The sequence below is a fragment of the Staurois parvus genome, unplaced genomic scaffold (assembly GCF_062004578.1).
Source record: "Staurois parvus isolate SC_StPar_1 unplaced genomic scaffold, SC_StPar_1.0 ptg000101l, whole genome shotgun sequence".
Lineage (NCBI taxonomy): Eukaryota > Metazoa > Chordata > Amphibia > Anura > Ranidae > Staurois > Staurois parvus.
In genome coordinates this window covers 439,895-467,547 of record NW_028317897.1, presented here as the reverse complement: position 1 = coordinate 467,547, position 27,653 = coordinate 439,895, and the positions used below count along the sequence as shown (strand labels likewise).

Genomic DNA, 27,653 nt, shown 5'->3' with positions numbered 1-27,653 from the left:
GCAAAACTGAGAGAGAAGAGAAACGTTGGGATACTAGTCAGTACCAGTGTGCAAAAGTGTATTTGCTTTGAGAGAAAAAACATCTCTTATGTTGGGTGTCCTGCATGTGTGGATGTAGCTGCATTATATTAAACTATTAGAATAGTTTTTCACATTTTCACATAATTTTAAAGGGTGCCTTGGGACTGTCCATAATTTTAAAGGGTGCCTTGGGACTGTCCATAATTTTAAAGGGTGCCTTAACTGAAAAAAGGTTGAGAAACATTGCTATAGCATACCATTACCTAGCTCCATGTTTTAACCCTCTCAATACCAGCAAGTATCTTTATTCCCAAAAATGCGTGGCAACAAATCAGATCACATTCAGTTGTCTGCTTTCCAAAAAGGTGTAGTTTGGGGAGTATAGGAAATTTCCAGGAAATTTGATATGTGTATAACATACAGTATTGTTTTTTTTAAATGTATTTGGGTACAGTGTTGCACGAGGGAGTAATGGTCAGTCAAAATATCAGTGTATTCCAAACGAGCAGATAAATTCTTTAAATTCGTCCAACATATCCTCCAGGGTATTATATGTGGCATTCGTTCAGACACAATAACAGTGCTTTCCCTTTTTTTAGATTCACAAAGAACCTTTCCCCCGACAAGATCAATCTTAGCACCCTTAAAGGAGAAGGTCAGCTGACCAACCTGGAGCTGGATGAAGATGTGCTGCAGAACATGCTGGACCTCCCCACCTGGCTCTCCATCAACAAAGTGTTCTGCAACAAAGCTGCTATTCGGGTTGGTTCAGCTTAACATTTCTTTCTCCTGTCTGGTCTTAAAACCTTTCTTTTAATGTGTCAAACTGATGATGCCATCAGGACATTGGACAACACCACTGGAAATTGTGCAGCTCCCTAATGCATCTACACTGCATTATGCAGATAATCAGATGAGACTTTCTGCTATGTAAACCAGCAAATAAGATTTACATCACAGATTTATTGTCGAATTCAATTATGTTGAAGTTCCGTTATACAGAATGTAGCTATAAATTAAGTTTAAACTGTAAATCCTAGTATTTCCTTTTTTCACTTCCCTGTAAAGAGCAACAAAACTACCCATTTCATCATTCCTGTAATTCCCCTTTCACATTTTGATAATGATTGTCTGCATTTGAAGTATATCTAAAGCCAAAAATTTTATATATATATATATATATATATATATTTTTTTTTTTTTTTATATATATGCTAAAAGTATATCTCTAAAGCCAACTTTTTTTTATTTTTTTGGACTGATTTTTGGTAGAATACCTGTTGGTTTTTTTATTTTGCTTACACCCTGGCTTTCCTGAAGAGGGACCCCATCCCGGTTGGAAAGAGGAAAAAGACCCGACGGACACAGAACAAGTAACAAAAACAAAGCACTCCAAATCGCATGATGGTACTGCAGTACTGTCTTTATGATCTGTTTTGGGGAGTCACACACCCAGTGCTCTTAGAATGTAGTGCAAGAAACACGCACAGAATGCGGGTTTCTTAAACAGCCTTCTGGTGTGAATAAGCCCTAAAGCCTATCTAAAACTATAAGAGTTTTCTTTTTTAATATAACAGAAAATGGTTTATTCTCCTTTTTTTTTCTTTTTTTTTTTTTCCTCCAATTTTTGTTTCCAAGTTAGGGGAAACTCTCCCTATAGACAGTTATGACCTGAAGAAATACCCCATTTTGACTTCCTGTTTTGGTGTTACCAGGACGAATAGAGAGAGTGAGTCCTCCCATTGCGGACACACTGCAAAATTAAAAAGAAAAAAAAACCTGACAGGTGTCGTTAAACTTCCATACTCTATCCAAAGCTACTACAAAAAAACTTTTTGCCATTACATATACATTAATAGGTCTATTTATAAATCGTTAAATGGACGAATGTCACAAGCATTTGTTCGTGCTACACAAATTTTCCCTGTATTATTTCTATTACTTTGAATTCCTATAATCATCAACTACATATAGTGGCCAAAATATGGCATATCTTTCTGAACCTCCTCATAAATATATGAATGTATAATGTATACTGTCTCTCTTTCAATATATTTTCAATGTTTTTTCCTTTTATACAGCCAGACCTACTAATGCTCATTAATGCTTTGCAGATACCATGGACTAAGCTGAAGACTCACCCAATAAGTCTGGTTAGTTTTGCTCTTCAATATGATGTTACTTTTACTTATGGCGCTTCACATTTCAATCTACTTTTTATTTTTTAATCTATGCAAAAAAAAAAAAATAAGACTTGAGTTATACTGACAGTTTTCCATCACTTTCGGATTTTATTGAAGTTTGAACTGGAAAAAGTCACTGAACATGCTTGAAATTATGAGGGGTTGTAGTGAAAATTGAACAATTAAAATGTGCAGATTTGAAGTGATCTGGAAAAGGAGTTAATCAAAACCTAGGTGCAATAAAGAGGAAAAAAAAAAGCTGTAAATGCCACATCAACAGGAAATCCCATAATCTGAAAAAATCTAAAAACACAATAAAGCAGATCTTTATTTAAATCTTAACATGCAGAATTGCTGTGTGTTTGGTCAGCATTCGTTCAGCATTTGCACTGTGATAGTTTTGTCTTTATACAACCATATTTAGGTGGTTTTATTTATGAATCGGCAGTGCCATAATAGATTCTATGGAGGCAACTAGGTATACAGAACCTCGGGGCCCCCTTTTACAGGTCTGGAGGTTTCTTGTGTACACGCTCTAGTGGGATAACATTGAACTAAGTAGTGTGCTTGTCAGCCTCTAGATGGAGATGACCATCATTACTGTACAGTACACGTACGTAGGTACATAGGTGCACCAAAGGAACTTTTAAGAGACAAACTGTAATATGAACCTGATGTCTAGGGTGTATGTACCTTAAGTTGTTGGTGAGTACATTACAGTACCCAATAACATACCAAACATACAGTACTTTCTCTGTAAAGTTTTAATTTTGATTTGATTCATTTTTTTCTGTCTCTTGTAAACAATTTTGCTGATATTTCTGATTGAAGGAACCAATAAAAATGTTGCTTTCAATAACCAGGTACCCACAACAGCAAAATAAGTCTGTATATGCAGTAAAGCATGCTTGTTATACTCACTGTGGAACCTAAGGGGGTTAAACGTATGTATAAAGGATGTTTGATCCTGTCTTCTCTGATCCTCCCCTTCTACTTTCCGCAAATCATCTCATGATAGAACAGAGCCTTGGGGGCAAGCTGCCCATGCTCAGTTTGGTGTGTATTGCTAGAGAGTTTTTTTTTTTTCTTGGGAGGGTGCATGTGATCAGCACAGGGTCAATCAGCACTGTCTAGACAGAGAGTCAGGGGTCCTGCAAAGTCATTGGACAATCAGGAGTGAAATGAAAACTCCTCCCACAAGATTTACCAGTGCTCTGCTGGACACTGATAGAAGTCACAAGACTTATCTAACTGCTGATGGGAAAAGGTATTTAGCAGTTTATATTTACTAAAATAATTGCATTTCCATGTTGTGTGTACTGTGGAAGACCAGATATAGTGAATGCAGGGTCCTGGGTTTAGTAATACTTTAATGCTTTTTCTGTTCAGTGTGCTGTTAAAATAGAATAACCCTGAATCATCTAAGGGGTTGAATTCAGGGAATCCTGTTCTCCAGGTGACATCTCATATGTGTAGGTATGATAAGGTATCTGCAGAGCAGGAAGTGAGGAAATCAATCCATGTGGTATGGATGATAATTTAAACTTGCCAGAGGTTCTAACCGTTCCCCAGTCTTTCAAAAAGCTATAACAAATAAGGCCCCATTCACACAAGCATACTTGAATGTACAATCGTGCGAACTACCGTGTTAACCCGCAGGGGTGATACATAGATGTTCAGTGCATCCACATACAGACAGTCCCATTCTTGTCTATTGGGACACAGCTGCTGCATGGGCACAGCCACTGCTCCCAATTTGACACCTGTGGACACGAACCCACACACATACAGTATGTCAGATTGGGAGCAGTGTCTGTGCAGCAGCTGTGACCCTATAGACATGAATAGCATTGCCTGCACACAGATGCACAGAACACATGTGCAAATATGTCCCTTTGCACACATGTACTCTTAAAGTGGCTGTAAACCCTTACATATACCCAGTGAGGTGACCGGCATACAGTTATACACAGAGATGAAACAAATCCTCCTACATAGGTTGTACCTGCTTATCTGCAGTAATCTCTTCTCTACATCGGACAAAGTCCAGAATGTATAAAGCTTGTCTGAGGTGTCAGAAAAAAGGGGATAGTGAGCTGAAATTACACACTGCAGAGCTCCGTGAAGAGAGCTCTGAGAGCTGATTGGAGGGAAGGGACACACTCCCTTCACACAGCTCACAGGAACAGAGCAGAGGCTGTAAATCTGCTGGAGGTCCCTCCCCTGCCACTTTTTTTTTTTTTTTTTCTCTTGGTGTCAGGAAATCTTGTCAGAAGAGCCTCATACAGATAGCAGAGGAACAAAGCAGCAGACAGAAATGACACTTAGTGCTCTAGATAGACAATATAAATAGAGACAAATACAAACTATAGAGGGATATGTTTTGTTCATATTTCATGTCTAAGGTTTACAACCACTTTAGGTATGCCTGTGTGAACAAGGCCTAAGCTGTATCTGTATCAAGTTTCAGAATGTTTTGTTGATGTGTTAGGATGCATACGTTGTAATATTTTATGTTTGTTGATATTTAATTATATGTATTTTAGTCTTTGGACAAAGTCATCATGGAAATGAGCACATGTGAGGAGCCACGTGCATGTAATGGACCCTCGCCATTGGTCACTGCTTCAGGGCAAAGGTAAGAGGCACTTGAAGTAGACAAGGCATAGGATTATATGGCCAGCACTCTCAATGTTGGAGTTCACCTCCCATCAGACAGATATATTTGTTGTCGGTATGTTCTCTCCCCACCCCCCTATTGATATGGGCTTCTTCCCACAGTTGGAACACATAATGGTGAAATGTGTCTTTAGCCAAATCAACATTGGGTTTGCTGCTTTTAGGTGTGTCTTAAAGTAGAACTCCAGGCAAACAGTGAACTACATACTGTGTATGGGAGCTGTCTTACCTGCCATAGGATTTGTATCCCTTGAGATTTACACAGCCATGGTACCAAGCACCTCCCTGTCTGGCAGGACAGGATACTTGATTTTCCTGCTACAGTTCATGAACACAAGTCTTCTCCCCACCCCATAGCCTGTGACTGGACAGTGAAAGGAGAATCGGCACACTGATGAGATCTACAGTATGTGTCAGCTTGCTCTCTCCTATCAGCATGCTCTTTGCACTGCAACTGTAACTGATTCACTCCTGCTGCTGCTTTTCACTCCCTGCTTGCATTTAAAAAATGTCTTTAAAAAGCGCCGATCTGCATTAACTTTCTTTTATATTAAATCTTCCTGGAGTACGTTTTATGACTTTGCTATGGATCTTTGATTGTAAGCTTCTTCACTGGCAAGAACATTGTGAATAATCTGTGCACTCTGAAACTCTGTGAAAAGCTTGAATCTATATACAGTATGTTTACAAAGAACACATTGAATATTTCAAGAGGATGTGGTAGAGAACACGATGGATGCATTTTATAAATATTTTCCTGCTTTTTAGGTATATGATATATTGCATATAAATATTTGATACTAACCATTTGCCTCTAGCAAATGTTGCACTGGAGGCAGAGTTTATTTTTTATTTTTTTGCAGTGATTTACTAAGCTGTAAATAGCCTGTTGAAATTTGAACTTCTGTTACACAAGTTTATTTACAACACCTAAACCATTTGAGCTAGGAGGAAGGCAGCCCTCCCTATAATAATTCATAATGACCCATGTAGATTTTTTATTTGGATAGACCGTCTACAAATGACGAGACAGTGCTAGGATTTCAAATTGAAAATCCCTGCATGTTTAACTGTTAAAGCGGAACTATACTCTCCTCCAATCCAGTGAAGCAATATCCACAAGCTTCCTTGATGGCCATCTTTTGCCTGTCTTCCTACCCGGTTCTGTTTTCTGGCCTTTATTAATGTTTGGGCCAAGGCAATGTCACTGCTGCACATTCGTGGGAGTTCATTAATCTCAGCAGATGTCGAAATTGTACATTGAGGTGCGTGTGCATACAGGCAGGTAAGAATAACTTAATGCAGAAGAGACCTAATGTGTCTTCTGTATTGAAAAGCCTGCTGTTCACAAATTTTTGTTTCACGTACAGTAAAGTTTCACTTTAAAGTGTGTTTCCCCAAAAATTAAGATTCAAGATATGTGTTCTCTTTAAATCTAGGCTTTTATGCGCTAGATGCAGGAAATAAAAGGACACTGTAGGAAATGCACAGGGTACCAATATATACTGTGGTCAGTTTTGGGGTCACGCCCTCCATCCAGCCCTGCTGCTGTTGATTGACAGTGGCTCCCAGCTGGAACCTTGCTGTCAAAACCTCAGCCACTTTATGAACACAGTGCAGATGTTGTCATACTTCTCTACTGTGTGATGTAACCTGGCCACCCACTGTGACTGACATAAGCTGCAGTCCCTTGCCAGCACTGTCTGCTTCTTCCTCCTCTAGATGCTTCCTTAACAAGCTGGGTGCTAAGGAGGCGCCAGTGTATGTGTGCTCCTGAGCTGGGCTGTGTGCGTCCATAGATGGTGCTGGAGCAAGACTGTGTTGGAGCGGTGATAGGAGCCAGACGAATGTTTAGGGATGGGGGTGAGTAGGACAGATAGTGGGGTGCTTTTACCTTAAAGTGATTCTAAGGGTTCATTTTTTTTTGGGGGGGGGGGTGGGATAACAAACATGCTACATGTACCTACTGTGTACAGTGGTTTTGCACAGAGCAGCCTGGATCCTCCTCTGCTCAGGTCCCCCGCTGGTGCTCCTGGCCCCTTACTACTGTCAGGTGCCCCCACAGCAAGTAGCTTGCTATGGGGGCACCTGCTTCTCCGTGTGTCTATTCACACACAGAGCCGCATATTGGCCCAGCCCTCTCTATCCTCATTGGCTGACTGGCTGTGATTGACAGTGGCAGAAGCCAATGGCTCCCGCTTGCTGTCGCAGTCAATGAGCAGACCCTGTACAGCCGAGGCTGTCATGCACATCACTGGATCGCGCTGAAGCTCAGGTAAGTATTATGGGAGCTGGGGGGACACTGCTGCACACAGAAGATTTTTTATCTTCATGCATAGAATGCATGATGGTAAAAAAAACCTTCAGCCTTTACAAACCACTTTAATGAAGAGAATGCAAAAAATTTAGACTTTGGAACTACTTTAAGCAACAACCTATATTAATGCTTACAAATGTTTAAAAAGTGTTAAAAAAAAGATCATGTAATGAACTTCTAAATATGACTAGTGATACTAAAGAATCAGGTTTTTTTTTTTTTTATAAAATAACAAACATGGCATACTTACCTGCTCTGTGCAGTAGCTTTGTACACAGCTGCCCCGATCCTCTTCTTTTCAGGTCCCCTCCGGCGCTCCTGGCTCTTCCCCCTCAAGCAGTGCTCCTAGAGAAAGCTGCTTGCCTTGGGGATACCGCTTGCCTTGGGGCCTCACGCCCGAACCGCTGCTCTATGCGTCCCGCCCTCTAGCTCGCTCCTCCTGCTGCTGACTCAGCCAATGAGGAGGAAGAGTCCCCATACAGCTGAGGCTAATGTGAACATCGCTGAATCGGAGGGGGCTGAGGTAAGGATATGGGGGGAGGGAGGTTTTTTACCTTCATGTATAGAAGCCACAAAGGTAAACCTTGAGCCTTTAGAACCACTTTAAAATCATGTTTAAAAAGCAATTATAATGAATTATGGTCAATTTCTAAACCATTTTGCATTCAGCATGGATCGTCATACACAGGAGTACACAGTCTGTAGTTGTTATTTCAGTGCAGAATGTCAGCATACAATTTTGTAAGCCATCTTTCTTTTGCACCTCTTCTCCTTTGGAGCACCACAGAATTTGGACAACGTCCCCCATGTATGCGAAGTCTACAACATTCAGCTTCCATCCAGAGAGTATAATCAAGGTTCCCGCATAAGTATACCAGTCTCTTCCATAGCTCTGCCCAACTGGGCATGCTCCCAGATGGCACACTCACTCCCAGGTGATTTACCACTCACATCAGACGACTCTGGCCTGGTCTAAAAGGCGTTTTACACCCCAATCATGACCCGCAAAAGTTTAAAAAGAGTCAGGGCAACTACAGCTTTCCCTACTGAGTTCTGAACCATCTCGCCTGGAGTTGAAGCCCCATAGAGATCTGTTAGGTCAGTAGCCAATTACATCCTCGTAACTCTGGAGTGTTTGGCTCCCAAGCCCCATCCCACTAGGCCCCTCCTATTCCGATGCTTATATGGGAAGTAAATCCATCCAACACATCACTTTTCTCTAAAAGGGGCCTAACACCCAATTACTGCTTTTCCTTTACTTTATGATATTGGAAACAAAGCTACCTAGTGGCCAGTGAGCGAACTGCAACTGCCAACAAGCTCATGTAGATGTGGTGGTCACATGTCCATAAACTTTTGGCCATATACTGTGAACAGCAGAATTGAAAGTTTGTGAACTCATTAATGCAGGAGCACTCCAGCACTAGGTAATTTAAGGTTTTTAACAATCCTAGTGCAAATATTTGGCAGCATCATGGCATCCACAGTCTAACTGGTGTGTCTGACTTGATAAAACAAACGTGACTATGTATATTTATTTAGAGGAATACGCTTACTTTCACATTCTGTTCATGTCAAGCAAAGAGGAGAGGTTGGTGTGCTCTGTTGCAGAGCATTGTACACGGTGACACACCTGTATGGTTATTCAGCATTCATCTCTTTGCAAACAAAAGGCAGTAGAATTTCACACATATTTTACTGGCATGCTTTACTTTGTCATATGTATGTTCTGAAATGTCAGTGTGGATTTGTCCTTTAAAGCTGAACTTCAGGAAAACCACTAAATACACAGATGAAATGTATTTCTGTCCATCCATCCAGTTCTGAGATTTGCATACCCACCATACTTTTTCTTTTTTTTTTTTTTTCCTGCAATTTTATTGAGTATTTATCCAGTAATTTTAGGATAATGAGGAAGATTTTCTTAAAAGCTCACCCATCCACTGAAAATTGCCTTTCCTGAGTTTCCCTGTTGCTTTGCTTGTCTGACATACTGTGTTACAATGTTTGGATCTGGGTATTGGCTACTCGGACCTGAGCACTGCATCCCGGGCAGAAGGGAGAGGGGTAGGAAACTGGAAATGTGACACATTTTCTCTAAATCAGAATTCATGGTAATTACAGTAGAACTATGGGCAAAACTTTTTTTTTTCAGGAAGGATTGATTTTGTACACACCGTCAAAATTTCATGGAGACCATTAAAAGGATTGTATTGGAAGTACAAAAATCAAATCTTTTTCTTTTCAATCTCTTCTATGCACTAATACAAATAAAAGGTTGTTACAAGCATCACTACACTTCTTTTAGATATTTTTAGTAAAGAGTCCTTTATTCTTTTCTGATGTTAACCGGGAAGGGCAAAATCTTTCTAGTAAAACAGAATTATACATTCCACAGTCTCCATGTAAAAAAATATTACTGTAACAAATGGAGCTTTTGCTGCGGAGGAGAGAATATATTTTCTGAATGAATATAGCTTTGTTCTGATTGATGTCACTGTAGGGCGATTTGTCAGCCTGAAACGCCACACTGCCACCTGGGCTGTTAATCAAGCCTGTAATATCGCTGTGTTTATGCTGCAAATAAGGATGTATGTTTTACGCTGTTAGTTTATCATGAGTTTGGAAATCAAATGTGTTACTAGCCAGTTTTATAGCACTGTGCACTATTAAATGAAAATATTTTATGAGCCAGAATATAGTCCTGAGGTTTTGTTAGCTTTTTTTTGGCTTTGAGCTTGATTAACCACTTGCCCTCCAGAGGATTTACCCCCCTTCCTGACCAGGCCATTTTTTGCTGTTTGGCACTGCGCTATTTCAACTGGTAATTGCGTGGTTGTGCAATGCTGTACCCAAACAACATTTATGTCCTTTTCACACAAATAGAGCTTTCTATTGGTGGTATTTGATCACCTCTGCGGTTTTTAATTTTTGCCCTATAAACAAAAAAAGACTGCAAATTTTGAAAAAAAAACAAAAACATATTTCACTTTTGGTTATAAAAAAAATATCCTATAATCTCAGTTAGTCATAAATTTAGGCTAAAATGTATTCTGCTACATGTATTTGGTAAAAAAAAAAAATCTTAATACAGTATATTAATTGGTTTGTGTGAAAGTTTATAGTGTCTACAAGCTATGGTATATATATTGGAATTTATGTAACAGTTACTTTCTGACTGCCTCACATTTTTTGAGGTGCTAAAATGCCAGGGCAGTACAACCCCCCCCCCCCCCACTGACCCCTTTTTGGAAAGTAGACACCCCAAGGACTTTGCAGAGAGGCATGTTGAGTCCATGGAACATTTTATTTTTTGCCACATTTTTTTGAATGACTATTTTTTACATGGTTGTCACTTTAATGATATATTGCTCATGCATGCCGTGGGTATATGTGGAGTAACACCCCAAAACACATTCTCCTATGTCTTCCAAGTATGGGGATACCACATGTGAGAGACTTTTTGCCAGCCTAGCTACATGCAAGCCCCCAAAATCCAATGATCTCCTCCAGGCTTTCAAAGGGCATATTTTCTCATATCACTTCACCTATCACAGTTTTGGAGGATATGATAGTACAAACACCACTCCCCAAATGACCCCTTTTTGAAAAGTAGACACCCCAAGGAATTTGATAAGAGGCATGGTATTTTACAGATATAATTTTTGTGACAGGGTTTTGAAAAAGGAAAAAAAGAAAAAATACATTTTGTTTTCTTTTTTCGTTTTCCAAAAACGTGGCAACAAATGAGATATGCAAGACACTCACCATGCCTCTTAGCAAATACCTTGGAGTGTGTCTATTTTCCAAAAAGGGTTCATTTGGAGGGGTTGCTTCTATTATCCTGGCATTTCAGGACCAACATTAGAAGCTTATGCCACACATCACCCACTCTTGAAGACCAAGCCTTTTCTGACACTTTTTATTTACATGAAAAAACTTTTTCTTTGCTAGAAAATTACTTTTAACCCTCAAACATTATCTATTTTTTTTAAAGCAGAGGCCCTAGAGAATAAAACAGTGGGTGTTGACATTTTTTACATCACACAGTATTTGCGCAGCAATTTTTCAAACGCAAATCTTTTGGGGAAAAATACACTTTTTAGAATTTTAATGCACAACAGCACAATATATTGCCCAGTTGTTTGATAAAATTGAAAAGATGATGTTCAATAGATACCAAACATGACATGCTTTAAAATTAAAGTACATACATATTATTATCGATAGGTGACACTTTAAAAGCCTACAGGTCACCAATTTTAGGGTAATGTCCCTTCTCTTCCCACTGCTCGTAAAAACAATTCAACAGCTAATTGGCCACTAGGATTATTTTTACATGAAAGCCGACAAACAGCTGAAAAAAACTGTACCAGAATGATGCCTGTAGCAGTGACGTACCAGTACATTGCTGGTCCATGTTTGGTATATATGTAACAGCAGAGAATACGATGAATTGGCTCTGTGGCTCACCATGACCGCAATTCATTCTTTTCTGTAATGCCCATGTTGAGGGTTAGGCCCAAAAGAGTTTTAAATTCAGAAACTGTAATAGGTTTCCATGCAAATTGTCTGGAAAGAGCTGAATTGGGTGGGTGGCCATGTATAGTTGTGCGTATAAATTTCCTTGGCCCACAATCAGTTGGTACAAATCTTCTGTGAAAACCAGCAGAGGGGCTAAACGCTAGTTCTGGCAGCGAACGGGGCCGATCCTGCTAACTCGTTTTTGGGGATACTATACAAAGGAGGCACTAGTATGGTTTTGTTCGGGATCAATATATTGATCCGTACAAACACTATATATATACTATACTAGTAATGGGGGTGATCAGCGACCTATAGTGTGCGGGCAATCTGATGCTAGCTGAGCCTGGCTGGGTGGGGCGCTAACTAACCCTGATGTTATCTGATGTCGCTAGTAGCAGGAATGCAGTGACAAATTCTAGTAGTGCTTTTACTCGGTGCGGTGTTCTCACTTCTCTCCCTGGACTGACGGCTGTGGGGGGCGCAGGTTTGTGCACACCCCAAAATAGGAAGCGACGCAAGATTACATCGCCTGCAAAATGTGGGTAAGCGGTTGGCAAGTAGTTACGTTTTTTGTTTTTTTTTAACATTTTAGCAGAATAGTACAATGTTACCATAGTAACATTGTACTACTGTGGGGGGGGGGGGGTTGATCAGGGATTTTTTTCTTTTTTTTTGTTTTTTATGCTTTGCTTTGCAGGAGAAATAAAGGTCATTTCTCCTGCAATGCAAAGCTTGCTGTCAGAACCAAACTCATTCATGAACTGTCATGAATGAGTTAAGTTTTGACAGCTCAGGATAGTGATCTGTGATTTGCAGGAGCTGGTCACATGGTACAGGGTGCTGTGATTGGCCCCATGTATTATGTGACAGCTGTGGGCTAATCACAGCTCACTAGGAAGAGAAGCAGAGCTGTTATGAATGAGATTGATTCACAACTGTTTTGGTTACATTGTGATCATGTGATGGCATAGCGATCACGTGATCACTGGGTCCCGTTCACCGGGATCTTCAGCACAGCAGTCACTGGGGGGGGGGGGCGCTGCGTGCCCCCGTGTTAGTACAGCCAGAGCGACTTACGGGTACGTTGCTTTGCCTGTAGCTGCCGCTCTGCTGCAGTACATTGCGGGCAGGAAGCAGTTAAAATATCCCATAAAAAGCCAAGAAAAATTGTGATATTACAGGTATTCGATGGTGAGTACATTCATTTTAATTATTTTAATATGTTTTTCCTTTTATTTTCACCTGGTAATATTTGTTTGTAACACTTTTCCTGTCTTATAATGGCAGCTTCTACTCACTGTACTGTATCCATGGAGGAGCAGTGTCACATAGAATAGGCCTATGGATCAACTCCCCAAAGCAAACAGGAAGGGCTGACTAAGTCCATTGGGTTCCACCTAAAAAAAAATCATTTACAGGTGGACTGACTTTTTAGGAAAACATGGGGGTCACAGAAATCTTCCAGGAAGATACAGTTTATGCCATCTTTTTAGCAAAAAGGTTGGGGGACCCATTCCCACATGACAGCACTCGGGTCTAGCGACTGGGTACAGAAACAGCCAGAACTGCATTTTAGATGAGCGAGTCACCATAAGTAAGAAAGCCGCATGCGACCACATACCTGGAAGTACTGACTATTTCACATTGCTGCAGCACGGAACTGAAAAGAAGTTTGGAGCAATGTTATCATGATCCATTTTGAAGAATGCCACAATCATATTGCCATGGTCCATTTTATTTAAAATCAGGATGCTGTAGGCAGCATTAGTCTTGACATGTTGTCACATCCAGTGTTACACCAAATAAAGAGCAACAAAGTAGATGATCTAGTGTTAATTTCTGTTGTCAATTTTCAGACTCCCATTTTATCTTATGAATTTGAATGATTTTTTACTTTTTTTATCTTCCAGTGAATATGGTTTTGCAGAGAAAGTAGTAGAAGGAATCTCCCTGTCTGTCAATTCCATCATCATCCGCATGAAAGCCAAGGCATTCAATGCTTCATTTGAGTTGTCCCAGCTAAGAATATTCAGTGTCAATGCCAACTGGCAACATAGTGATCTGCGCTTCACTCGAATACAAGACCCGCAGCATGGAGAGGTAGGATAAAGCAAAATGTGCTACATTTTTAGATTTTTCACCTTGTTTAGGGAGTACGTTCTTCGCATGACTGTGTAGGACACCTACATGTGTCAAGTCACATGATTATATTTAAGTAAAATTAAAAAAAAAACAAAAAAAAAACTCCTGTTCCTGCAACTAGATATGTTCCAGACTATGCTGCCGGCAGTAAATCCAGTGCACCCCAAGGTGCACTTTCCAGCTTGGATCACCACAACTTGCCAGTGTTGAAACCCGAAGAGACACAACAGATCTGCATGCCATATTATCTGCAATGGAAATGTTTTTTGTTGGGTCTCCCAGTGGCTACCTTCTACGAAGTTGTGAAGGTGTTGCAGGGCAGAGTCATGTCACTCCATAGCTCTGTCATATCCATTCCTACATTTTTCTTGGATTACATAAATAGCCAACGGAGATTGCGATCCACATGGTCTCTGGCCACCTATGGCACTGTGGCCATTGTATGTTTAAATAGAAACTGCAGAGATTCTCCATGAGACGGTCAGAGTTGGGACATGCTGCAAGCGGAGGACAATGATTGTAGACAAGCTGTAAATGTTGTTTGAAAGTGGGCACAGTACTACAGAAGATGGTGAGAGACTGGAAACATGCAATAGGAGATGGTCTGAGATTACATGGTTCATACTCACCAACACTCTATACAGATGCATATTTCATGTGTATTGTGAAGATAAGCTCTCATAATTCAAATGATTACCAACCCTTTGTGGGTTTCCAGGTCACCTTTCAAAGGTGACATGGTGACAACACATTCAGCAAATACACATATATACCCTGGTGTAACCTATAGCAACTGTGCGCCCCTCCATGTGATGTCATGATGTTTAATCCAACCACACACAGTGAGGAGTGCTAATTATTTCATATCTTATCTGGTTCTGGCAAGGTACCATCTGTAGCAATCCCTTCATGCACCCACTGATCATGCAGAAGTTCATGCTCTGTGAAGAGCACAGCTTCTACTTTTGGCTCAGTCAGAGACTACAGACATGCTGCAGGAGATCGACAGGGACTGGAGAGGTGCTACATTAGTCTGCTAGAGAAAGTATACAAATCAGTAATTTTGTCTTCCCTGCAGCCCTCTTAAAAACTACAGTCCAAACATTTGATATTTCCCACAGCAAGATCGAATATAACAGATCAAAGAGAAATAAAAAAAAAACCATATAATGCACAGAAATTACAGAAAATAAGAGCAAAAGAAATAAACCAAACCATTTAACCTGCAGAAGCAGTGCTAGATTATATGAAGCAGATAAAAACGTGTTGCCAAACAATACAAATGAACAATGTCCAACAAATGAGTGGCAGGGACATAAACATTGCACTGTGACATGTCCCAAAAATAGAACTTGACCGGATATTAGTCCCAAACTGTGATGTGATCAAATAAAGAACAAACAATAATAGTGACTTCTATGTTACTCCTCCACCATTATGCACTCACCAGAAGCAAGTAGCAAACCAGCATTGAATGAAATCTGCTTGATTCTTATCTCCAGTCACCGATCCATCCAAGGGTGGGATCCCTCCTAAAGTGAGAGCTCACAGAGTCGGGTGACAGCGCAATATAGTGTAGAATATTTATTTAAAGTAATAGCAACCACGTGGAGCTGAATACAAACTGAGGAATAAAACCGCTCACAAAGATGGACGCCGGACCATCACATGGACTCGGCGGTGCTGACATCACGCTGTGGCGGCCATCTTTGTGAGTGGTTTTATTCCTAAATTTGTATTCAGCTCCACGTGGTTGCTAATATTTTAAATCAATATACTACACTATATTGCACTGTCTCCAGCCTCTGTTTGTGAGCTCTCACTTTAGGAGGGATCCCACCCTTGGATGGATCAGTGACTGGAGATAAGAATCGAGCAGATTTGCTTCAAAGAGTCATTTCATTCAATGCTGGTTTGCTACTTGCTTCTGGTGAGTGCATAATGGTGGAGGAGTAACACGGAAGTCACAGAAGTCACTAATATTGTTTGTTCTTTATTTGATCACATCACAGTTTGGGAGTAATACCCGGTCAAGTTCTATTTTTGGGACATATCACAGTGCAATATTTATGTCCCTGTCACAGTGGGGCAAAAAAGTATTTAGTCAGCCACCAATTGTGCAAGTTCTCCCACTTAAAAAGATGAGAGAGGCAATTGGCATCATAGGTAGACCTCAACTATGAGAGACAAAATGAGAAAAAAAATCCAGACAATCACATTGGCTGATTTGGAAAGAATTTATTTGCAAATTATGGTGGAAAATAAGTATTTGGTCAATATCAAAAGTTCGTCTCAATGCTTTGTTATATATCCTTTGTTGGCAATGACAGAGGTCAAACGTTTCCTGTAAGTCTTCACAAGGTTGGCACACACTGTTGCTGGTATGTTGGCCCATTCCTCCATGCAGATGTTTTGGGGCTGTCGCTGGGCAACACGGACTTTCAACTCCCTCCAAAGGTTTTCTATGGGGTTGAGATCTGGAGACTGGCTAGGCCACTCCAGGACCTTGAAATGCTTCTTACGAAGCCACTCTTTCGTTGCCCAGGTGGTATGTTTGGGATCATTGTCATGTTGGAAGACCCAGCCACGTTTCATCTTCAATGCCCTTGCTGATGGAAGGAGGTTTGCACTCAAAATGTCACGATACATGGCCCCATTCATTCTGTCCTGTACATGGATCAGTTTTCCTGGTCCCTTTGTGGAGAAACAGCCCCAAAGCATGATGTTGCCACCCCCATGCTTCACAGTAGGTATGGTGTTCTTTGGATGCAACTCAGCATTCTCTCTCCTCCAAACACGACGAGTTGTGTTTCTACCATACCGTTCTATTTTTGTTTCATCTGACCATATGACATTCTCCCAATCCTCTTCTAGATCATCCAAATGCTCTCTAGCAAACTTTAGATGGGCCCGGACATGTACTGGCTTAAGCAGGGGTACACGTCTAGCACTGCAGGATCTGAGTCCCTGGCGGCGTAGTGTGTTACTGATGGTAGCCTTTGTTACGTTGATCCCAGAACTCTGCAGGTCATTCACTAGGTCAACCCGTGTGATCCTGGGATTTTTGCTCACCGTTCTTGTGATCATTTTGACCCCACGGGGTGAGATCTTGCGTGGAGCCCCAGATCGAGGGAGATTATCAGTGGTCTTGTATGTCTTCCATTTTCTAATTATTGCTCCCACAGTTGATTTGTTCACACCAAGCTGTTTGCCTATTGCAGATTCAGTCTTCCCAGCCTGGGAAGAGCTGAAGGCCACTATTGAAGCATCCTGGTCTTCCATAACACCTTAGCAGTGCCACAGGCTGATAGCTTCCATGCCACGCCGCATTGAGGCAGTAATTGCTGCAAAAGGGGCCCAAACCAAGTACTGAGTACATATGCATGCTTATACTTTTCAGAGGTCCGATATTGTTCTATGTACAATCCTTGTTTTATTGATTGCATGTAATATTCTAATTTTTTGAGATTGTGGATTTGGGGTTTTCATGAGCTGTAAGCCATATTCATCACAATTATGACAAATCACGGCTTGAACTATCTTGCTTTGCATGTAATGAGTCTATCTCATATATTAGTTTCACCTTTTAAGTTGAATCACTGAAATAAATGAACTTTTGTATGATATTCAAATTTTTTGAGTTTCACCTGTAGTGTGTATTTATTAATCCATAGGACACACAACACCAGGACATGAATACTGGACCTGTTAACGTGTTTCACATGATCTTGTGCTTAATCATTGGCTAAACACAGATAGTGGGGATCACCCCCCCCATTCCCTCCTCACAGAGTTTGACTGACAGCAGCAGGAGCCAATGGCCCCTGATGCCTCAGCAAAACCTGTGAAAGGGGGGAGAGAGGACAGAGCTGCAACAGACACACAGCCCTGGATTAAGTGAGGACTAAGTTAAGTAGAAGGGGGGTGTGAGGGGGCAATACTGCTACTTAAACATTTTTTAACTTAATGCAAGGAATGCATTAAGGTAAAAAATATTTAGGTTTTAGAACCACTTTAAAAGCAAAAGTACCCTATTGTAACTAGTATAATGTGTGTAGGTGAGCCCATACTGTTGCAATTTCAGATTTAAGAAGTGTGAAGTTAGCTGATGAGATCTTTTTTGTCTCCTAAGGTGTTGACATTTAAAGAGATAAACTGGCAGATGATTCGGATAGAAGCAGACGCCATCCAGAGTTCCGATCATGAAATAATGAGCGCCCCTGTCCGTCTTATCACCAACCAGTCCAAAATTAAAGTCACGCTGAAGAGGAGAGTGAGTGCGAATGTTCCTAGTGTTATTGCAACATGCTGAATCTCAGTGTCCCTGCCATCTGTCTCTCTCTGTGAACAGATCTCTGTAAAATGTGTTTTGTGTTGCATTCGTTTTATAAATCATATTCTGTTCATATAGTTGCCATTTTATATAGCAGTTGTGCGTTTTGTTTCTCTTTTAGCATTTATTTGACTGTGGTTGCACTCTGACTCTCAGGATCAGAGTGGGAGGGCCACTATGGTGAGCCCCCCAGTACTTTGAGCAACCCTCTGTTGCATTATGTGATGCTCTTTTCCTGCTTAGACAATAGTTAAGGAGAAAAGCCAAGCGTTCAAGAGAGGGGAGAGAACAGAACTTTGCCCGTGCCTGATGTTGATTTAGAAAATTATTCATGTAGCCAAAAATATTGAGAGAACTGAATAGGCATCTACTGGAGCACCAATTCTTAAAGCTGCATTGTCAACCATCCCTGAAAAAATCTTAATAGATGTTCCCTTCTGTAGAAGAGGTAATATACTCGTCTCTGTGGTGGCCTGTGTCTCCTACTTTCTCCCCAGTCAAGTGCTGCAGCTTACATCAGACTCATAAGACCTTGACATGTCCTGGAGTGTCGGATGCCTTTGTTCTCTGCCTTGTGCTGTGGTACCATTCCCTAAACCCCTGTGTCACTGCTGAGCCCTTGATGAAGTGGCTGTCCAGGGGGGAAAGTAGTTGGTAGAGTCCCTAGAGCTATAATACTTCATTTGCAGCCAACTGTTATAAGTTTTTTTTCTGGGTGACAGTGTCGCTTTGACACCTTGTGAGAAAATTTTATATAAAAAAGGAACGGATAGAACTGCCATATGGTGCTTTTTTTGCTATATGTGTTCTACTTTAACAGAGTTCCTCTCACTTTGTGTACTGGTGACCACATAGGAAGTTAATACGAATGTACCCAACAGAGGTACAAATGACAATTAAACCTGACAGGTTTCAAAGCCTCCGAGCTCTGTTAGAAAGAGTAGTTTTAGTGTCATCTGTCTCTGTTTCTGCCCTGGTTACAAAATTGTAATGAAAATGATCTCATTTTTGCTGACCTGACCTAAAGCAACCCTTGTCTTCCCTAGATGTATGCTAACATTAATTGTGCAATTTCTGCTTGCATGAATGTTCAGCCTTGGGCTTATATTGTCCTTAATTTCTGCTGCACATGGGAATTAGATCCCCCTAGACTTCTACTGGAATGTCTCTCAAGCATCTCCTGTATCTGGGGGTAGTCCTGTAGACCTCTCCAGTAATCTACTGTGCGCCCAGGGTAAACGATCATTTCAGTCCAAGGCACTGAAGATTCCTGCAGGCCACAGCCATCTGATTAAGATCAGTATGCATCTGGAACAGGGTGCCAATTGTAAAAAAATTCTCGAATGACAAAGGCTTTTTTTATTTGACATAGAACCATTATACATGGATTGTATTGTTCTTTATGGTTTTCCGATCATGCGCAATTGTTAGCATCAGATTTCTCTCGTACAAAAACAGGAAGCATTAAATGAAAATCATTAGTACTGTTCAGGTATGAGAAAAATTTTGGACTTTGTTCCTTCGGAAATTTCGTTTGGAAGGTCTGAATCGGCTGTTGAAAGTTGTGTACACACTAAAAGTACACATCAAAAAATCATATGATCATTCCTCACACGGAAACGTTCACCCGATTTTCTTATAGTGTGTATCCTAGGGAAACAAACAACAATATAATCCAGATACATTTCTACATCAAAAAAAAAGCGCCTTTGTTCAGAATTTATGTACAATTAGTACCACCTTCGGGTACGACATGCTGTGAACAATCGAGGAAAACTGGACGATTGCTCATCCGACTTTCCTATAGTGTGTACCTAGTTTTAAGGGAGGTGTCTATAGCTCCAGGATAACTGTGCTTTTGTATGAAGGTAGTGTGCAACAGTAACGAGCAGGAAGGAGAGCCAGCATATAAAGTAAGCAAATACAGTATGGTTGCTCCATTGTTTTCACTTTCAATAGCTTTTATTAGATTTTGATACAGCTAGAGATCGTTATGTATTGCTAACATTTACTGTTAAAATGCAGCAGCCTATTCTATGCAAACCTATTGAGTATACATTTACAAACTGTATACAGAAAAAAGTTGTTAAAATATGAATGTTCATTGATGACAAAATATTTTTTTTTTTTTTTTTTGTATTCCTGGTTACATGTACTTACAGAATATATATATATTTTTAAAAAAGTACAAGTCTATAGATTCCCTTTTAAGGTCCTTTCACACAGGTGTTCCATTTTTTTCATCAGTTCAGTCACGTTTTTTCCAAGAAAAAAACGGATCAGTTCACATCAGTTTTTTCATCCGTTCACACCAGTTCTTCATTAGTTTACATCAGTTTTTCATCCGTTCACATCAGTTTTTCATTGGTTCACATCCATGTTTACATAGTGTGTTTTTTTTTTTTACATCCTTTACCAATGCAAATACAGACCGTATGTCTATTTACATCTGTTTTTAGTCCGTTTACATTTGCTTTTCATTCGTTTCTGTTTATATCAGTTTTTCGCCCGTTTACGTCAGTTTTTCGTCCATTCTGGGGTTTTTTACGGAAGAAAAATAGGTGTTTCTTCTGTTCCAAAAAATGGATGTTAATGGATGCAAACATTAACAGATGTAAAAAGATGATCATCCATTTACATCCACTAGTCCATAGAAATACATGGGTGTCCATTTTACATCCGTAAAGGGACAGATGAAAAACGGATATATGGGACACCAGTGTAAAAGCAGCCTTAAGGTTTTACTTACTGACACCACCATGTGCGCTTATGATATGCCTCATTCTCAACAGCTTAAAGACTGTAATGTGGTGGCCTCGAAGCTGGTGCTGATCCTGGATGACTTATTGTGGGTGCTGACGGACTCGCAGTTGAAGGCAATGGTTCAATATGCTAAATCTCTTAGCGAAGCAATAGAAAAGTCAACAGAGCAAAGGAAAAGCATGGCCAGAACCGCAGAGCCCACACAGGTGAGTTAACCCAGCTACCCTGTCTATCCTAGCCATCAGTGCTGGTGTAAAGTGTCACTTCAGTGATTTTATTGTACTGCAGTGTTTTACAGAGTAACTAGGTTATTACATCAGTTCCTGCTCCCGAATGAGCGGACAGTCTATTAACCCTACCACAGACACACTCACACTCTGAGGCCAAATGCTTGTGAAGTGAAGTTCATACCAACAGGGTAGAAAACATACTTATTCCATGTAGATTGCGTCCTTGGGGGTAATTGACTGTGTGAACACAGTGCTGCAAGCCATCAACCACTTGTTAGTTCACATTTTGATAGTGTTGTCAGTCAGTACAGTCAGCCATACGTGGATTGCAATTCTTCTGGTTCAGCAGGGACCATAAAAATTTCGATCCATGTATGGGCACCCTGCTTGAACTCAATCTACTGCCCGTGTTTTTCTTTTTTTTTTCCTGCTGGTTGAATGGAAAAAAATGATGAATGAATGGACTGTCTCAGTTAATATCCTACCATCTTTGCTGCCAGCAGTGAAACATTGTAGAACTATCACAAAGGAAAAAAGGGGTGGCTACAGTAAGATAATGCAGTCTTTAAACAGAAAGGGGAGTCACTATTATTATTATTATTATTATACAGTATTTATAAAGCGCCAATAGTTCGCTCAGCGCTGTACATTACAAAAGGGAGACAGAACATGTGACAGAACAATACCAATACAATGCAAAACATGAGGGGATCAAGGGCCCTGCTCTTTCGAGCTTACAATCTAGGAGACTAGAAGGTAGTAAGAGTGCAGTAAGATTAGATTATGTAGCGCTACCCTCGTTGAGTACCACTGTGTTATGGGTACCCCTAAGCTTCTTTCTGCACAGCCAGGCAACAGGTATTTCTCACACAGACTTGCATCCAAGAGACAGTAACCAGTCCATGGGCTTAGTTTCATTATATTATTAGGAGAAATCAACTTGGGTAGGGAAATGGGGATTATGGGATGCCCAGTTGGCTTGAATCAATGAAGGTGGGACAACTTCCTTCTTATGTACAAAGACAGATCCTGGACTGTTCTTTTCTTGAGAGACATCAGTCATTGCAGATCAGTAGTACTCACAAACAGCGAATAAAATCAGGCATGTAAGTCCTCAGAGGGACTTCAAAGATAAGAAACCAGCGCGAATCTCATCATGTGGGTAGACATTCAGTACAGCTGACGCATTTCGAAGGACATGCCTTCTTCATCAGAGCTAACTGGACTGAGAGTACTCTCTCCCATTTAAGCCCAAGGACTGAAGTTTGGCCCCCAACCCAGAGGGGAGGGCATCCATTTGCCACCCGCCTGGGTCATAGAGCGCAGGAGAAATCGCATCTGGTCTATAATCGTGGCTAAACGCTAATGCAATAACGCTAAAAAAAGCTGAAAAACTCAATTTTTTTAATGTGACTTTACACCGCTAACGTTACCAGCGTTCTCAGAACATCAAGTTTGCATGAGGACTAAAAATGCTCTAACGCAGGTAAACGCGGTAAAATGCAGCAAACCAGCATTCTTGAGCCAAATTTTAAAAAACACAGAAAAATGCAGCTAAACATGGCAAATATTCTAATGCATAAACACTAAAAACATGGAAAAACTCACGTTTTTAATGCAACTTTATACAGCTAATACTACCAGCGTTTTTTAAAATGCCCAGTGTTCATGAGGCCTAAAAGTGATTTCTGCGTTGTTTTTGCTCCAAAGATCCTCGCCTACAACACTACACTTGATGAAAACATTTTGAGCTTATACAGGTGCAAGTGCTTATTCCTCCCAGAGGTTCCACTTTATATCTTATATACAGATTGAAACAAATCTTCTGGCTTCCTCGGACCAAGGCTGTTTCATGCCAGGGCCTCTGCTGAATGAGTGCTAAACCAGCAGCTTTGTATATGTAATATGTATACTGTACTGTTTATGCAGATATGTGTTTGTGATAGAAAGCAGGACTGTGGGGAGGAATAAGCGTTTGAATGGCTGAGCTTAGGTTCAAAAACCCCTTTTCTGTTGGTTCCACTAGAGGAATGCATTATTTTTTGGGCTGGTGCTCAATTCAAAAATGTTGCCAACTGTCTTTAGAAAGACAATTAGGGCACGTCCACACCATGGTGCAGAGACGTCAGTTTTTCTGCACATGTTCTGCAAGGGCACAACAAAATCAATTCTCTATATGCCCTGTTCACAACACTCACGTGCAGATATTTTTATGTGCAGGAATTTGCAATGTGTATAAAAATCATTGCAGCGTGCATAAAAACTGATGTAAACTGATGTCTCTGCAAAGTGAAATCTGCACATCAGTTTCTCTGTTCTGGTGTGAACAAGCCCTTACACAAGAAAAGCAGAAAACCTGCATTCACACTTGAGCGTTTTATAGCTTGAAGCTCGAAGCTCCAAAAATGCTCAAACTTAAAAAGTCAATTGTTCTCTATGGTGCCTGTTCACATGATCAGGTGTGAACAGGCATCATAGAGAACAATTGATTTTTTTTAGGTTTGAGCTTTTTTAGAGCTTCAAGCTACAAAACGCTCAAGTGTGAATGCAGCCTAACTGAAAGAAAAAGTAATTTTAGAACATAAACGTAAAATGTATATAAACTTAAATACCTATTTTGGCAATATCTGGCATAATTCCTTACTGTATACCAAATCTCCAGGTTTCTTTTTTTTTTTTCTTTTTTTTCACTGCTGTGATCTGACTTCTTGTTAGACAGTGGCTACATTCCCAAGAAGGGACCTCTTGCATTGATAAACTTTCAGGACCTATGAGAAAGCACTGCTAATGTTAGAGCTAACAAACCATCAGGGTAGGGTGATCAGTCAGATGCAGGGGTGGACTGACCATTTGGAAACCCGGGCACTGCCCGAGGGCCCGGGGTCACTAGGGGGCCCCATGAGATGCCCTAGGTACCTTTTTCATAGGCTTTTTTGAGTTTGGGCAAGGACACAGGGGCCCCATGATCCCCTATTGCCCGGGGGCCCCATGAGTTGTCAGTCCGCCCCTGGTCAGATGTTTTAGCCCCTGTGGACATGACTGTTTTCATCCCCTTCTTAAAACCCTATAGAAATAATTGAATCAGAGGGTGGGTATATTTTTTCTCCAGGGTCCCACTGTATGAAGAAACATAGTCACCCTATCTTGCTCACTCCCAAGATGGACTAAGGGCTATGGACCTTGGGATTGGTAGTGTACATAGAGCAGTGTGCATGACCACAACTCGTGTGCACTGCTGCTTCCGTACAAATGGAAGTAAGCTATGCATGAAGGTAAATAAGCCTTCTGCATGCAGCTTCCCCCCCAGCCCCCCCCCCCCTTATTCTTACCTGAGCCTGATCTCAATCCAGCGATGTGCACAAGAGCGAAGGCTCTCTCCTTTCTCTCACTCCTTATAGGCTGAGATGCAGCAGCAGGAGCCATTGGCTCCCACTGCTGTCAATCGCAGCAAGTGAGGAGGCAGTGGGGGTGGAGCCAAGCAGTGTGCTCTGTGTCTTATGGACATACAGGGCCGCCTCGGGAATGAGCATGCACGAGTATCCCCATAGCAAACAGCTTGTTTGTTATTTTAAAGAAAAAATTGAATGTTTAGTATCACTTTAAGCAACTGATTTTTTTGTGAATCTGTTGCAACATTACTTTTATGGAGACTGTTTCTGACTGACAGTGCTAGGAAGCAGCCTTCCAATAAGTGGTGTTGTCTGCCTGCATGAGCACGCTTCTTTAGTTGGCTGTTGGGCTGCTTATCCGGTCAGCGGAAGGTGAACTATCACCTGATAGGCTGCTCAGCAGCCATCTGAATGGAGTGCACATGGCAGGCTGACAACACTGATGCATGGCAGCAGGTTAGTGTGTGATATAGGCAGTCTGCAGAAAATGGTTTGCATAAGAAGCTGTAGAAACAGGGCTGCGGTATCTTTTTTTGCTCCTGGCTGCCAGCAATGTAATAGAAGACAGTCGGACAGTTTTAAAGCAGCCCAATCACATGGTGGGGAATATGTCTTGTATAAGCCTTCCTGAGCGTTCTACAAAGGTGAGCTTTAGAATTAGTTGTGCAGAAGAAAAGGTTTCATACAATGTTCACTTTTTCAGAGCTGGACACCTCCTACAAGCTCCCAACAGGTGAAGACCCAACAGTCCACCACAACCCCTGAGCAGAACCAGGCCATCCTAAAGCTGTTCCGAGACTTCGATGTGAAGGAAACCTCCTATCACCTAATCATCTCCCATCTGGACCTGCACATCTGTGATGACATTCACTCCAAGGAGAAAGGTGAACAGATTTGTGCCTTGTCCTCGGCCTGGAATTTCAGTGGTCCCTGAGCACCGTGGTGTACAAAGCACTTTTAGGGCTAGTTCACACCATAGAAACGCAGTGCATTCCAGAGCATTTTTTCCCCTATTTTTTTTTCTTCACCTAAAAGGCCCATTCACACCTTGTGCAGTTGGATGCATTTTTGATTGCACTTCAACTGCCTAGACAGTCCAAAATCCAGGCTATCCTATGGCATAGTTCACACCATTGCACTGCAGTGCAGTGAAAAACAAAAGTACAGCATGCTGCATTTTTCCGCACAGCAAACATGCAAACGCACTACAATGGATTGAAGTCCACATAGAATCCTAGGAGAAGAAAGAAGTGATGTCACAGGACAAATGCAGATAGAAAAATGTGCTTCAACTGCATGTAAATGCTCATCAATTGCATATAAATGTGCATAAAAACACGTATCAAATGCATGCATATGTGCAAGGAAGAACATGTAATAGATGTGCAGTTCCTAGTGTGAATGCTCCCTAAACAAGGACGTGTATTCTGGTGTGTTTTGGATGCATTTTGTCAGGTTCCAGTACAGTTTAGTGCAAAAACAAAATGCAGCATGTTCTTATTTTTTCTTCTGGACCTGGAACACACTGGAACTGACCGCACTGGTGCAAACTATGTCATTGGAAACTATATAAACTACCATCCATGCATTTTTGATGCAGAAAAAAAAGTGCACGTTGTGTGAACTGGCCCTCAAAGTGGATCTTAATGCAAATAGCTACACTGTTAAAATATACGTATCTTTGGGCAGATAAAGCCATAAACATATATATTTCAAAGGCGTTTTTAACTTATTTGCCTGGCATTTCAGTACAGGATGAAATGAAAAACATGGTGGAATATATTTATTTATACATTTTCACAATTTTGCCCTGGAAAAAAATAAAAATGCAAAATCAATGTATCAAACAGCTGCAGCTCTTCCTGGAAATGGCACTTTTTTGCTAGTTTATTTTGACATCTCGCCTGTCTTGCCATACTATATATCTGGAGCGTGAGAAGGGTTTACAAAAAGCTCATAACTGCTACTGTATTTGTTTTTTTTCTATCAGCTCATGGCTGTAATGTTAAAGTGATTCAGGCGATCACTTTTAAAATTCTGTGATGTAGCCCCTTGCAAAACCAACACCCATCCCTCTCTCTGTGGTTCCTGGGCTCTCCTGCTCTTCTTGGGAGCCTGGGACCACAACAAATGTTCTCAGGATGGTGAGCGGGAAGAGGTTGGAGAACATCTATTCCCCGATCTTCTCTGCTATTTATAAAGATGGAAGCGCTCAGCTCTCACGATCTCATCTTTTATTTTGTACAAAAAAGTTTTGTGTTTGTGTGCAATAACGCTCATTTTAGCATATATCGACAGTTGTGCAAATTTTGAGATACGTAAAAAAATTGCAGCTGCAGTCTTTGTACTACAGGGCCTCTGCGTTCAGAAAATATATAATGGTCTGGGGGTTTTATGTGATTTTTTTTTGCCAAAAAATGCAGATTGTTACATGTGTGCAAAAGATGAAAAAGTTGCGCTAGAGGGGAACTACTTGAGTGCCTGTATAGGCAAACCTTTTTATTTTAGGTGTAGGATCAAATAGTTAAACCAAAATGATAATCTTTCCAAAGTGAGGGGAGTTCCCCTCTTAGTTGTCACCCGAACAGGTGTTCTCATTAGAAGATTTTCCCTCTATTCTTTCAATGACAAATGTAAAATGTTTGGATTTCCCATCACTTCCTGTCTCGGAAACAATGGTTACGAAGACAATAGAGGGTGAGTCTCCCCAGCAGGGGCACAGACAGCAAAGACACCTGAGGTACACTTTTTACTCTATCCAAAATTAGAAAAGCTTTTAACAGCACCCTGCTAGCCCTTCCCAGCTGCCTTGATCTGCCCATATTGCATAGAGAAGCACAAAGTCCCAGTGATAACATCATTGGGTCTAAAATAAGGTATGCAATGAAAGCTAATAAGTTTAATGCAAACATTTAATAAGAATGTTGATAAGCACGGGGGGGCAGGGAAATTTATTATAATTTATAATTATTATTTATATTGAGGTTTAATTCATAAAAGCACAATAATTTGTTTTATAGTATTACTTCCATGAGATGATAAAACCTTTTCTCAGCTTCCTTGTAGTTG

General features: G+C 40.8%; 1 protein-coding gene across 1 annotated transcript in view; it reads left to right on the top strand.

Moving 5' to 3' along the window:
* The window catches only part of BLTP3B (bridge-like lipid transfer protein family member 3B), a 127,966-nt gene that overhangs the window by 42,344 nt on the left and 57,969 nt on the right, over nt 1-27,653 (top strand). Inside the window, exons 2-8 of the mRNA XM_089671187.1 lie at nt 621-783; nt 2,136-2,174; nt 4,751-4,842; nt 13,638-13,827; nt 18,002-18,142; nt 20,995-21,171; nt 25,288-25,468. Coding sequence (XP_089527313.1) covers nt 621-783; nt 2,136-2,174; nt 4,751-4,842; nt 13,638-13,827; nt 18,002-18,142; nt 20,995-21,171; nt 25,288-25,468 — 983 coding nt within the window. The remainder of the gene's footprint in view (nt 1-620; nt 784-2,135; nt 2,175-4,750; nt 4,843-13,637; nt 13,828-18,001; nt 18,143-20,994; nt 21,172-25,287; nt 25,469-27,653) is intronic.